Source organism: Stegostoma tigrinum, chromosome 22 (assembly GCF_030684315.1).
Source record: "Stegostoma tigrinum isolate sSteTig4 chromosome 22, sSteTig4.hap1, whole genome shotgun sequence".
Taxonomy (NCBI): domain Eukaryota; kingdom Metazoa; phylum Chordata; class Chondrichthyes; order Orectolobiformes; family Stegostomatidae; genus Stegostoma; species Stegostoma tigrinum.
Window position 1 is genome coordinate 48,745,880 of NC_081375.1, and position 15,052 is coordinate 48,760,931.

General features: G+C 41.5%; 1 protein-coding gene across 3 annotated transcripts in view; it reads left to right on the forward strand.

Moving 5' to 3' along the window:
- Positions 1-15,052, forward strand: part of LOC125463784 (splicing factor U2AF 65 kDa subunit-like) — a 54,036-nt gene that overhangs the window by 18,926 nt on the left and 20,058 nt on the right. For all 3 annotated transcript variants that reach the window (XM_059653815.1, XM_059653816.1, XM_059653817.1), the window contains exons 3-5: positions 7,621-7,724; positions 7,864-8,019; positions 9,844-9,956. In XM_059653815.1, the coding sequence (XP_059509798.1) occupies positions 7,621-7,724; positions 7,864-8,019; positions 9,844-9,956 (373 nt within the window). The remainder of the gene's footprint in view (positions 1-7,620; positions 7,725-7,863; positions 8,020-9,843; positions 9,957-15,052) is intronic.

A 15,052-nucleotide genomic window follows, 5' to 3' on the forward strand; every position in this document is an offset into this window, starting at 1 on the left:
TATAAAACAAAAAGTGACTAAGGTAAACATTGGCCCTTCAGAAGGTGAGACGGAGGATTTAATAATGAAAAATGAAGAAATGGCCAAGCTATTTTCTGTTGGTCTTTATAGTGAAAGACACAAACAACACGCCAATAATTCATGACAAGGAGACTATGGCAGGTGAGGACCTGGGAATGATCATTATCACAAAAAAGGTACTGTTGGGCAAGTTAATGCGGCTAAAGGTCGACAAGTTTCTTGGCCCTGATGAATGCATCCCAGGGTAAAAGAGATAGCGGGGAAATAGCAAATGCACTCATGGTAATTCACTAAAATTTGCAGGATTCTGGTGCGGTTCTGGCAGATTGGAAAACAGGAAATGTGATGCCGCTATTTAAAAAAGGTTGACAAAAGTCAAGTAACTATAGGCTCATTAGCTTAACTTGTATAGTGCGGAAGATGCTTGAATCTGTAATCGAGGAAGAAATAGTGAGACATCCAGATAGAAATTGTCTTATTGGGTAGCTGTGCATGGTTCATGAAAGGCAGGTCATAATTAACTAACTTGCTGGAATTCTTTGACATTTTGAGCATGGTAGACAGTGGGGAGCCTGTGGATGTGGTGTATCTGGATTTCCAGAGGGTATTTGACAAGGTGCCACACAAAAGGCTGCTGCATAAGATAAAGGTGCATGTGATGCATAGTTAGAAGTTTGGTTAATTAACAGAAAGCAGAGTGGTAATAAACAGGTGTTTTCTGAGTTAACAATAAGTGTGGCTAGTGGCATGCCCCGGGGATCATTGTTCAGACCACAATTTACATAGACAACAAAATGTGAGGCTGGATGAACACAGCAGGCCAAGCAGCATCTCAGGAGCACAAAAGCTGACGTTTCGGGCCTAGACCCTTCATCAGAGAGGGGGATGGGGTGAGGGTTCTGGAATAAATAGGGAGAGAGGGGGAGGCGTACCGAAGGTGGAGAGAAAAGAAGATAGGTGGAGAGAGTATAGGTGGGGAGGTAGGGAGGGTAGACAGGTCAAGGAGGTGGGATGAGGTTAGTAGGTAGATGGGGGTGCGGCTTGGGGTGGGAGGAAGGGATGGGTGAGAGGAAGAACAGGTTAGGGAGGCAGAGACAGGTTGGACTGGTTTTGGGATGCAGTGGGTGGAGGGGAAGAGCTGGGCTGGTTGTGTGGTGCAGTGGGGGGAGGGGCTTGGCCTGCTGTGTTCATCCAGCCTCGCATTTTGTTGTCTCGGATTCTCCAGCATCTGCAGTTCCTATTATCTCTGACACAATTTACATAGATGTTTTAAAGTTGGGGACCAAGTGTGGTGTGTCAAAATTTACAGATGGCGCTATGATGATTGGTAGAGTAAAGTGTGCAGAGAGATACAAATAGAGTAAGTGTGTGGACAAGGATCTGGCAATTGGAGTACAGTGTTGGTAAATGTTTTGTCATCCATTTTGTTCAGAATAACAGCAAAGTAGTCTATTACTTAAATGGTGAAAAATTGCTGGATGCTGCTATACAGAGGGGTCTGAGTGTCATTGTGCATGAATCACAAAAAGTTGATTTGCGCATGCAGCAGATAAAGAAGGCAAATGGAATATCATCCTTCATTGTTAGAGGAATGCAGTTTAAAAATAGGAAGGTTACGCTGCAGCTATATAAAGTGATGTTGAGGCTACACCTGGAGTACTGTGCACAGTTTTTGTCTTTTTTCAGGTAAGGAGACATATTGGCACTGGAGGGGCTGCAGATGAGATTAACTAGGTTGATTCCATAGTTGAGAGGGTTTGCTTATGAGAAGAGATTGAGTAGTCTAGGACTGTGATTATTGTAATTTGGAAGATGAGATTGAAGCAGGGAGGTTGTTTCCACTGATGGGTGAAACTAGAACTAAGGGACATACCCTAAAAATAAGGAGGAGCAGATTTAGGACTGAGTTGAGGAGGAACTTTCTCACCATAAGGGTTGTGAATCTGTGGAATTCCCAGTGAAGCAGTTGAGGCTACCTCATTTAAATGTTTTTAAGACAGAGATTTTTGAACAGTAAGGGAATTAAGGGTTATGGCGAACTGGCGGGTAAATGGAGCTGGGTCCAGAAAAAGATTAGTCATGAACTTAAAATGGTGGAGCAGACTCGGTGGCCCAGACGGCCGCCACCTTCTCCTATTTCTCATGTTCTTTTTTACATGTGCATAGTACCTGGTACTGTTCCAGCTTCCTCAGAGTCAGCTCTCAGTGAATAGAACTTCTGACAGGAGATAATGGGAACTGCAGATGCTGGCGAATCCGAGGTAACAAAGTGTGGAGATCGGTGAACACAGCAGGCCAAGCAGCATCTTAGGAGCACAAAAGCTGACGTTTCGGGACTGGACCCTTCATCAGAAAAGGGTCTAGGCCCGAAACATCAGCTTTTGTGCTCCTAAGATGCTGCTTGGCCTGCTGTGTTCACCCATCTCCACACTTTATCTCAGAACTTCTGACAATCCTGTTTATTTCTGTAAGCCAAGACTCCCTATTTGGACCAGGTTAACAGCCTCAGTCAGGGAATTTATTCCGGAAGGTCCATCTGGCTAATATTTCTTACAATCACTACACAAGTTGTTAAATACTACTGAAAGGAGGCATTGCAGTCATACTGAATTACTGTCAATACTGTTGTAAGCATCAGTTTCCATTGTGTCAATACTCAAAAATACGGGCATATAGTTATATGTTTAGCTCATCTGAGTAATATTTAAGTCTCAGGTTTTTTTTTATTACAGCTCAAAATCGCACTGGAGCCTATCTGGTGCCATCCCAGCATTTAAATTAATGGCTCAGCAGATTATGGTTAAGAATTCTGACAAGTTTGGCAGATTTAGGTTTCTATGTCATAATGTTGAATCTTTGTAATAGAATGAAACTTGTTAGAATTCTTAATTAGTACTGCTAACCCTAATATAATCCTCTAGTCCAGAAATGATTCGTGCATAGTCAGGTGGATGAAATGACTGACTGTTAAATAAGGGCTAGAGCATTCCTGGCTACTGGTGTCAAAACAAGTCAGTAATTTTCTCACCTATAACAAAATGGCAGCAGACTTCTACTCAATTGTCTGTGCATCCTGACATGATACAGTACTTGGTGGCAATGGTAATTTGTAGACCTCGAAGCCAATTGTGAACCTGTTAACAAAGTGAAAATTGCTCAATTATTACACTTTTGTCGAGGCTGTACAGCCTTTATGAAAGTGACTGCTCTGAGTATGTAGAGAAGTTGCAGAAGATTCTGATGAACAGACATATCAAGCTGATTGCTGCTCAACTTTAGAAAAGATGATGATCCTAATGCTCTCTATTTTGGCTGAATCAGAACAGAGAATTGGATCCAAAGAGAAATATTTTTTGACAGTATTGCTGAAATCTAAGCTAACTATTGCAATCTCCATTGCAGCAGCCATTCTCATTAAAATGACTGCAAAAGAGTTATACCAAAGAACTTGAGAATTGCACAGAAGCAATTGACCATCTGGTAACGGGAGTTGAGCAAGATAGCTACGTGAAGTATTAGTTTAAAACACTACTTACCTTTGAAATATTTTGTTTTGAGTAATGGGCATTATATTCCATCTGGTCCAAATATGTCTCCTTCAAGACCAGAATGTTCCCTCAGGTGTATGGAAAATATATAAATCAAATTTTATATGATACTATTTATAGTAAGAATCTTAATTGTCTTCCATTAAGTGTTCTGGACACCAAAGATTCCATGATGCAAGGTGGTATACAGTCAGGAGGGAGTTGCCGTGGGTGTTCTCATCATTGACTCCAGACTGAATGAAGTTTCATGGTATCAGCTTAAAATAAGCAAGAAAACCTGCTGATTACCATGTATCACAAAAACCCTACAGTGCAGAAAGAGGCCATTTGGCCTATCAAGTCTGCTTTGACCCTTCAAAAAGCATCCTACACAGACCCGTCGCCTACGCTTGTAACTCTACATTTACCATGGGTAATCCACCTAGCCGACACATTTTTGGACTGAGAGGAAACTGAAGCACTTGGCAGAAACCCATGCGGACACCCAAGGCTGGAGTTGAACCGAGGTCCCTGGCACTGAGAGACGCCGGTGCTAACCACTGAGCCGCTATGCAGCATGCCACCATCCTTCCTTCACTAATGAGTCAGTACACCTCCACATTGCCACCCTCTGGTGTTGTTCAATGTTACAAGGTACTCTTATTGGGGTGTTCAAATTCCCATGCCAAGATTGGTTTGGCAGCCACACTTCTGATCTGATTGGGTCCTGAAGGATATTGATGTTAGACTAGGTCTGTGGCATGTGTTGAGGGAACAACGAGAGAAAAACTTCACCACCTCCTTACCAATCTGCTGGCTACAGAAGTAACTGTCCACGGTAGTATTAGAAAGCGTGAGTGCTGCACAATCCCTGTCCTACCTTCACATTGAAAATACCCTCCGTTGTGTGGCACTATTCTGGGCTAAATAGGACAGATTTTGAACCGATCTAGCACCTCGAGACTAGGGATCTATTAGGACCTGTGGACCATCAACAACAGCAGAACTGTACTCTTAAACAGTCTGCAACCTCTTGATCCACCATACCCTGCCCCCACCCCCCCATCCCTCTCAACCAATGGATCAGATCTAAGCTCTGCAGTTCTGCCACATCCAGCTGTGAATGGTGATGAACAATTTAACAACTTAGTGGAGGAGGAGGAGTCTGCACAAATAATGTTGATCTTGCCCCACACACGCCTTGTGCAATGTAATCTGTCTGCCTCTAAGCCTTTCTTTTGATCCGTACGTCCTTGCTTACTATGCTCTGTGTGCTGCTTGTAAGCAAAGCTTTTCACTGTACTTCAGTACATGTGACAATAAATCAATCAATCGGATATCACCATTCTCAATGATGGAAGAGCTCAAAACATCAGTGCAAAAGATAAGGCTGATGTATTCACAGCAATCTTCAGCTAGAAATGCCTAGTGTGTGATCTGTTGTGGCCTCCTCCATTAGTATCCAGCATCACAAATGTCAGCCTTCAGCCAGTTCGATCCACTGCATGTGTATCAAGAAATGGTTGGAGGCACTGGATGCTACAAAGGTAATGGACTCTAACAACATTCCGGCAATAGGACTGAAGACTTGTGCTCCAGAACTTTTGGCTCCCCTCATCAAGCTATTTCAGTGCAACCACAATACTGGCATCTACCTAACAATGTGGAAAATTGCCCAGATATATTCTGTACAGAAAAATTGGGGCAAATCCAACCTGGCCAATTATCACCCATCAGTCTATTCTCGATCATCAGGAAAGTAATGGAAGGTGTCATCGATAGTTGTATCAAGCAGCACCTGCTTAGCAATAACTTCCTTACTGACACCCAGTTTGGGTTCCACGAGGGCCACTCAGCTCCTGACCTCATTACTGCCTTGGACAAAAGAGCTGAATTCTAGAGATGAGGATAGAATGATGGCCCTTCACATAAAGCCTGCATTTGACAGAGTGTGGCATTAAGGACCCCTAGCAAAACTGGAATCAGTGGAATTGGAGGCAGAATCTCTAATTGGAGTCATACCTAGCAAATAGGAGGATGATTGTAGTTGTTGGAGGTCAGTTATTTCAGCTCTACGATATCTCTGCAGGAGTTTCTCCTTGTCTGAAATAGTGAAATCGTGTTCACCTCCCCTCAGAGACATGAACCTCACTGACACCCACAGAAGGGAAACAGAGACACACTGCCAAGACTGACAGAGACTTCAGGGAAGACAAACTCCCAGGAAGTGGTGGTGGAACCAACTCTGCTTACTGTTGTCATTTCAGATTGGAATCACCCTGAATGGAGACAAATGAATGGACATCAGAAAATGCGGTATGGTGTTGAGAATGGTATTTGTCTTTGCAGAAACTCCTTCAGAAGTCGGCAGGATTTCAACCTGCATAGGGAAACCCTAGTGGATTTCAAATCCACTGCCTTAACCACTCAGCTATGATTACAGCACTGAGTTCCTCAGGGTAATGTTCTATGTCCAACCATCTTGAGCTGCTCCAGCAGTAACCTTCCCTCCCTGTTGGGGTGAGAAGTGGGGATGTTTGTCAATGATTGCACAACATTCAGCACTATTCAAGACTCCTCGTACTGAAGTAGTCTGTGTTGAAATGCAGCAAGACCTGGACAGTATCCAGGCTTAGACTGACAAGTGGCAAGTAATAATTCACACCACACAAATGCCAGATGAGAATGATCTCAAATAAGACACAATGTAACTACTGCCCCTTGTCATTCAGTGGCGTTACTATCACTGAAACCCCCACTATCAACATATTAGATGTTGCCATTGAGCAGAAATTCAGCTGAACTAGCTATATAAATACAGTGGCTACAACAGCAGGTCAGAGGCTAGGAACACTGTGGCGAGTAACTCACTTCTTGGCGCCGCCCCCGCCCCCCCCCCCCCCCAACTCAAAAAAAAAGTTGTCCGTTATCTACAAGGCACAAGTCAGGAGTGTGATGGAAAGCTCATTTCGCCCCTGGATGAACGAAGCTTCAACAACACTCGAGAAATTTGACACAATCCAGTATAAAACAGCTCACTGGTTGGCACCACATCTACAAGAATCCACTCCTTTCTCCACAAGCTCAGTGTGTACTATCTGCAAAATGCACTAAAGAAACTTACCAAAAATCCTTAGACAGCACCTTCCATCCCACAGCCACTATTATCTAGAAGGACGAGGACAGCAGATACATAGGAACACCACCAGCTGCAGGTTTCCCTCCAAGCCACCCACCATTCTGAGTTGGAAATATGTTCCTTCACTGTTGCTGGGTCAAACTCCTGAAATTCTCTCCCTGTGGATCTACGTATAGCACGTGGACTGCAACAGTTAAAGAAGGTAGCTCGCCACCACCTTCTCAAGGGCAATTAGGACTGGTAATAAATCCTGGTCAGGCAGTGACACACTTGTCTCATGAGTGAAATTTTAAAAACTTCAGAGGTTAAGTTACACAAATTAGGGCTGTTTTCTCTATAATTTAGAAGGTTAAAAGGTGATCTGATCAAAGTCTTCAGGATATAAACAGGGTATATGAAGATGAACTATTTCCCATGATTGGGGATTCTAGAACTGGGGCCAGATCATTCAGTAGCGATATTAGGAAGCACTTCTACACAACAAAGGTTGGCAGATGTTAGGAACTCACTTCCACAAATGGCAATGGATGTCTGATCAGTTAATTTTAAATCTGAGATACATAAACTTTTATTCAGTAAAGGTATTAAGGGATATGGCTGAAAGGCAGGCACATGAAGTTAGGTCATATGTCAGCCATGATGCCACAGAATGATGGAACAGGCTCAAGGGGCTGAATGGCCTACTCCTGTTCCTATGCTGCATCTCTGAGACAGTAGTGGTGATATCTGCTACAAGCAAAAGTTATTACAGGATTGAAAACTTTCTTTAAAATTTACCATTTCAGTGAAATTCTGTAGCATGTGATGAATATTTCAAATCACAGATCAAAGTCACTGCTGTCCAGGATGTGATGTAACTTCTGATGTTTCAGTAGCGTACATTTCCCCCTGAAAGCATTAAAAGTTGCAAGTTTTGTTGCTATCTTCCTACAGTCGGTCTCCCCGTCGGTCTCGGAGAAAGAAGCCCTACAGGTACTGGGATGTGCCTCCTCCAGGTTTTGAGCACATTACCCCAATGCAGTACAAGGCAATGCAAGGTATATTCTTCCATTTTACTGTTTTGAATTTAGCAAGATAGTTATCTGATGCTCTGACTTGTGTGCTGTTGCTTTTTAGGGACCACATCCATATTGCAGTAATGAAAAAAATCTGTGTGTCTTTCTCTGCTTTTCTTAGCTGCAGGTCAGATCCCTGCCACAGCACTTCTGGCGACATCCTCAGTAGGTGGTGTGACTATCACGCCAACGCAAGTTCCAATCATTGGTAGCCAAATGACCAGGCAAGCCAGACGACTGTATGTTGGGAACATACCTTTTGGTGTCACAGAGGCAAGTGCAGAGTTTAAATTTACTGCCTTTAATATTGGTTTGGCTTATTGATACAACAATAATAGTTCTCATTAAAATAACGTTATGTGGATGGATCAAGATTCCAGAGAAAATTCTGGAGAAACACATTTGTGAGTACTAGAGGCTGAAAGGCTCAGCCTGTCATTTTTCAACTGAGAAATAAAGACTAGGCTTCATGGTTTCCTGATTTTTGTCAGGGTTTAACTTAAATAAAATGTTACAATAATAGGAATAATTGTAAAGGAAGAAAGATTTGCATTTTTATAGTGACTTTCAGTGTCAGGATATCTCCAAGCACTTTTTTTTGAAGCTGAATTGCATTTTATTTTCAGAAACATAACTGTCCATTTGTAAGCTGTGTTGGCCAGGGCACTAGGAAAATTTCCCTGTTCAGATTAGCATCTCCTTATCTAAAAGCAATTAGATTCATAGGATCCTACAGTGTGGAAGCAGGCCAGACAATCCAAGGAGTCCACACTGCCCCTCCAAAGAGTATTCCCATCCAGACCTACCTCCCACACCCTATCCCTGTAACCTTGCTTTTCCAATGGCTAATCCACCTAGCCTGCACATCCCTGAATAGTACGGGCAATTTAGCATGGCAAATCCACCTGACCAGCACATCTTTGGACTATGAGAGGAATCTGGAGCACTTGGAGGAAACCCACACAATGGTGCAAGACTTCTTTTGTACTGTGCTAAAATGTCATCCTGTATTCCTTGCTGAAGTCTCTGGTGATGGGCTTAAAACCACGGTTTTAGAAATGCTACTGAACGAAGACTTGTACTTGGAGGAAGAGAGGGACATGTAGAATTGGATTGATTTAGGAAAGGAATTCCAGAACTTGGAACCAGTATAGCTAAAGACAAAGATTTGAATAGTGGAAACAAAGATTGAAAAGGTGAGTTGAGGGCTAAAGAATTCCGTGGCTGGAGATAGGGTAATAAGGGAATAAGATATAACAATTTTAGGTGAAGTGTGGACAGATTGGTGAAAGTTTAGTGTGAGCAGAATGGACATAAGGCAAGGTATTAAGATTGCTGTACTTTGTATGACTCTGTGCTTTAATTGTTTTGTCTTTTAAAAGATTGATGCTTCGCTGTAATGGGAGTAAGACGTGATGAGATTAACAACATTCCAAGACAGTCTTCATAGCTCCCTGTTTCTCAACACTTACCACCACCCCCCCCCCCCCCCCCCCCGGTCACTACAGAAACGCGCACACAACCACGATTTCTTCGTGGATCAAAATGTCATGATGTGAGACAATCTGGCTGATTAGTCTTTCCTGAATTTAAAGACGTTATATGAAATCTATTCAGCCCAGGTTTCTTTGACAGATGATATCTGAACAAGCCTTACCGGAAATGAGCATATGCCTGATGTCAAACTAGTATAAACAGACGTAGAATTGCATGCAATTCTGATGCTTCCTATAATCAAATGGACCTTCCAATGCTAACAGCCAAGGTGTGCACATGTAAAGTACCCATAGAATACTCCCCACACCATTACCTTTTCAAAATACAGTGGCGTATAAATTGGAGCAGACGCAAACAGCCAGTTGAACTGTTTCGATACCTTTAGTAAATTGTAACTTCATCACTAGCAATCTGTTTAGATTGTTAAAAGAACTAATTATTCTATTTTGTTTTTAAGTATGTAGAATCATATATCCTTGAGCTGATATGGGTTGATTTTGTGTTGATGGCAAAATGTGGGAAAGGCAGTTATTCTCATGCTACAGTGGTGTTTCCTAACAGATCTAAAGTGTCTTACCAATACCCTTTTTATGCCCTTAGGAAGCCATGGCAGACTTCTTTAATGCTCAGATGCGTCTTGCTGGGTTGTCACAGGCTCCAGGGAACCCTGTATTGGCTGTGCAAATCAACCAAGATAAAAACTTTGCTTTTCTGGAGGTAAGTGCATTGCCTAAGTCTCTACCTAATTATTTCTAAAATAAATTTTTATCTAGTTGAATGGTTGAACCGAGCTGCTTAATTGAGTTTGAGCTCAAATCAGTTTTGGGCAATAACTGAGTATGCTGCTAATCTTGTATAGATTCGTTGTTGGAGGAAAATTTAAATATTGAGAACAATTGATGAATTAGTAACAGTTGTTGGAATGACTTGCTCCAACATTTTAAAAAGTGCTTTGTTTCATTACCTCATTACCATCTCATTGTCTATAGTTCCTGTCCAGTGTGCATCTAATTTAGAGATGAGGGCATAGTGATAATATCACTGAACCAGTAATCCAGGCACCCTGGCTAATGCTTTGGTAATATAGGTTCAAATTCCATTTGGCAGCAGGTGGAATTTAAATATAGTTGATTTTTTTAAAAAATCTGGAATTGAAACTATTCTGTGATGATGACTGTAAAACTACCATAGTCGATTGTCATGGAAAACCTGTCTGATTTACTTATGTCCTTTAGGAAAGAAAATCTACCATCGTCACTTAATCTAGTCAGCATATGACTCCAAACTCTCAGCATTGCGCTTGACTCTTAATTGCAGTCTAAAATAGCTGAACAAGCCATTCCGTTCAAGAGAAATTGAGGAGTGGGCATTGAATGCTGACTTCGCCAACATTATACATCCCAGGCATGAATAAATTAAAACCCGTTTCATCAGGAAACTGTAGGCAGGTGAACAAAATTCCAAGTCTCTGCTAGTCAGTATAATTGAGGTTTATAGCATCAATTTGGGACTGTCTCTTTACTGTGAAGTGAAATGAATGGAATCATGTGACCTGCTCTGAAATCTGCATAACAGCAAACATGGGTGGTTTATTTGTTCAAGATTGAAGTAGGCCTAGATTATTGTACTGGGAAGTAAGTGCAAGATGTTCATACTTGGAGACAAGCCAGCCAACTTTGGTGCTAAAATGGATAACCTGAGAGTATCCAAAGTTTAAACATGTTGGATTCCCAGATGTGATTGTTAGAGTCTCTCAGATAGATGATTAGCTTTTCTCCTTGGATATAAAGGCTTTAAGAAGGGAAAATGTAAGAGATATTTGAAAAGTCACAGCAGGATCTGGAAAAGGGAAAGCAGTTACAACCAGCAAAATGCCATTGTTTTCCACACACAAACGTGAATTAGAGCTCTCACTTGGCTGAAAAGACAACATTAGTGAAGCATTAAAACAATTCTGGAAGTTTCACTCAACTAATGCTAGAGAAAGGAGGAAGAGGTGCAAGATGTAGAAGCAGAAATAGGCCATTCAGATCATCAAATCTGCTCTGCCATTCAGTCACTTCATAGCTGATCTTATCCTTAATTCCACTTGCCTGCCCTTTCCCAATACACCTTGATTCCCTTGCTGATTAAAAATTCTGTCTGTCTCTGCCTTGAATATTCTCAACGACCTAGACTTGACAACTCTCTGCTGTAAAGAACTCCACAGATTCACTACTGTCCTCATCTCGGTTTTAAATGGGTAACCCCTTTCTCTGAGGTTATGCTGTCTGCTGCGAGACTGTCCTACAAGAATAAACAACATTTGTACATCTACCCTGTAAGTCCCCAAGAATCCTATATGTTTCAGTAAGGTTGCACTCACTTTCCTCATCCAAGTTATTTAATATGTATTGTAAATAATTGTTTCCCCAGCATTGAACTCCGACAATCCACTAACTAATACCACGTTTATTCCAACTCTTGTCTTCTGTTAGTTATCCAGTCTTCCCATCATGCTAATGTACTACCATCAACACCATGGGCTGTTATTAAATAGTTTTGTGCAATACTTTCTCTTTTAGAAGTCTAAATATATTACATCTACTTGTTTCCCTTTATCTACCCTCGTTACCATCTCAATAAATTCTAAATCTGTCAAGCATAATTTCAGCTTCATGAAATGATGTAAACTCTGCTTAATTACGGATTTCTGAATGCTCTGCCGTTACGTCCTTTATGATGGAGTCTGAAGTTTTCCCAGTGACACATGTTCAGCTAACTGACCTATTTATTGTCCCCTTCTCTTGTTGAATAAGGGTGTTTCAGTGGCGGTTGTCTGTGGCTTTTCCAGAATCTAAGAATTTTTGCAAGATTACTACCAGTGTATCCAGTATCAATGTAGCTTCCTTTAGTATCCTAGGATGTATCCCATCATGTTCAGAAGATGTATCAGCTTTTAACCTTAATAGCTTTCCTAGTACTTTTTTTTCTAACAATAGTTATTGTGCCTATTTTTCCCCCCTGTCTTTTGCCCCTTGATTTAGCATTTTTGGGGTGCTGTTACTACCCTCTGAAGACTGACGCAAAGTGTTTCTTCACCTCCTTTGTCATTTCCTGGTTCCCCATTATTATTTCCCCGGCCTCATTCTCTAAGTGCCCTATTTACATTTTGGCCTCCATTTTCCTTTTCATAAAGCAAATCATAAAATGTAAGCATGCAAAACTCCCTACATGCACAATGAGAAACCTTTGGATGTGTCAGGAGGCACAGCTTTTCATATATTTAAAAAATCTCTTACTGCCTGCTCTTGCTAATTTACCTCAATTTATTTTCATCCTCATTTTTTTTTGATCATCTTTTCTTGGCTTTTAAAACTTTCTTGGTCCTCTGGTTTACCATTAATCTTTACCATATTATATATTTTTTTCTTTCAGTTCAACGCAGTCACTAACTGCTTTGGCTAACCATGCCAGTTTGTTCCTTTTCTAAAATTCTTCCCTATGTGGATATCTCTTCATTGTAAGGAATGAACTATTTTCTTGAATGTCTTCCATTTTTCAGTAACTGTCTTGTGTGTTAAACCCCATTCTAGCCAAATTTGCCCTGATCCCTTGGGTTTGACACACGTGTTTCTGCACCAACAAACTGAATACTGTTCTCTGTCCAGCTCAGCGCCGCCCCCCCCCCCCCCCCGCTACAAAACCCAAATCATTACCATTACCACAATTTCATTTAAACTCCTTTCTACAATTTTTGAGGACATTGATCCCAACACTGAAACTTATTCGTCCCGCAGTCATCCTTGAGTTGTTCATTGGCATGTGGTAAAGTTGAGTTTGGTTTGCCCATTGCTTGGATAGAATCCAGAAATTATTACCTCAGATTCTGCTTTTTAATTTAGCTCCTAACTGTTCAATATTTCAGTAAGCCCTCCTTTCTAGTCCTGTCAATGTCTTTGGTACCCAAGGTGGATGGCAACAACTTTATACCCTCCCCACCCCACCCCCACTTCCACCTCCAAGGTTCTTCTGTAGCCCTGAGATGTTCTTAACCCTGATGCAAGGCAAACAGCACAACCATCAAGACTGTCTCAGCTACAGAGATCAGTATTTAGCCCCTACCAGTACTACATTCTGTTTTTCTCCACCCACATCAATGGTTCCACATACCACAGTGCTCTGGTCCATTTGCTGAATTTTCCTGTAGGCTGTGCTCTTGTCCATATGGCTTGCAAGAATCTGTCGACTGTTGGACACTGTCAGGGGTCAAGGATCCTTGAAAGCTTACCCCCTTAATTCCCCATGCCTGCCTCACCTGCAGCATGTCTCTGTTCCTGATCACTTATTTAGAGGGGTGTGACCATCTCCTACAACAGTTTGTCTGCGGGAGTATGTAGTGTCTGCAACGTAAACTTCAGCTCCACAACTTGCATCCAAAATTACTGAAGTTGCAAATACTTACTACAGATGGATGACATCCAACTGCTCCAATGTGCAATAGCTGTGTGCCTCACCTGACCTGCCATCTCTATTGTTTGTTCTTTGATTTATTAATTAATCACTCACTCTACTATCCCTGCTTTTATCCTTGAGTTTTTTACACACCACTATCAATCTTATACTTAAGTGTTCATTGAAAAGAGAAACAAAAGAATAGATCTTAAATGCAAACTAAAGCCTTACTTCTACTGTGAAGAGTAGACATACTCACTCAGCAATTCAGTTTACCAATCAGCTGCTTTGTCGGTCTACCCTTGTATCTTTCCAACAGAGAGGCTGGTTGGTCACATCATAATAAGGATTGACATTCAGTTGGTTTAATTAATTTACTCTTTTATTGTGAGACTGGTGGGGTGTAGGAGCACTGCTTAAGTGTATCACTGGGAGATTTTAAACAATAGAATTCAGTCTGAAGCTAATTAAACTTAATTAAATATTTAGACCTTTCCCCCCAGCAAAAACACACACGAAGTCCGAGGTTGCCATGAAAGGCATTCCAGAAATTACAACCTTTTGGGCTGAGAAAAGAGAACAAGAAGTCTTCAGGAGTTGACACTCCTTGAGTTAGTTCTATAAGAATTTAATGTCTACTTGAAGCAGAACATAAAATAGCTCTGTGAAATGTGTTTTTGATTGTGCTAAATCAAAAAGGGGACTGTTTCGTATTTAAATTTTAAAGTACGCTCTCCTTACGGATGCTTTTAATCATTTGTTCCGAGAAGGATGTTGTTAACCTTAAGAGGGTGAGAAAAAGATTTACAAAGATGTTGCCAGGATTGGAGGGTTCGAGGTATAGGGAGAGGCTGAACAGGTTGGGGCTGTTTTCCCTGGAGCGTTGGAGGCTACAGGTTGACCTTATCGAGGTTTATAAAATCATGAGGGGCATGGATAGGGTGAAGGCCAAAGTCTTTTACTTTAGTTTTGGACTCCCACAACTTGAGGGCATAGGTTTAAGGTGAGAGGGGAAAGATTTTAAAAAGGACCTGAAGGGTGACTTTTTCACAATGCGTGTATGGAACAAGCTGCTAGAGGAAGTTGTGGAGGCAGGCAAACTACAACATTTAAAAGGTGTCTGGATGGGTATGTGAATAGGAAAACTGTAGAGGGATATGGACCAAATGCCGGCCTGATGGAACTAAGTCAGGTTGGAATGTCTGGTCAGCGAGGATGAGTTGGACTAAAGGGTCTGTTTCTGTTGAGTATGACTGTATGTGAAATGTATTGAATGTCTTTTCAAAAGTTCTTGGTTCCTATGGAAAATGTAACATTGCTAAAGGATTGGAATGAATTACCCTTAAGTTTCTCTCTTACCTCCTTGTATAAAAGTCAGA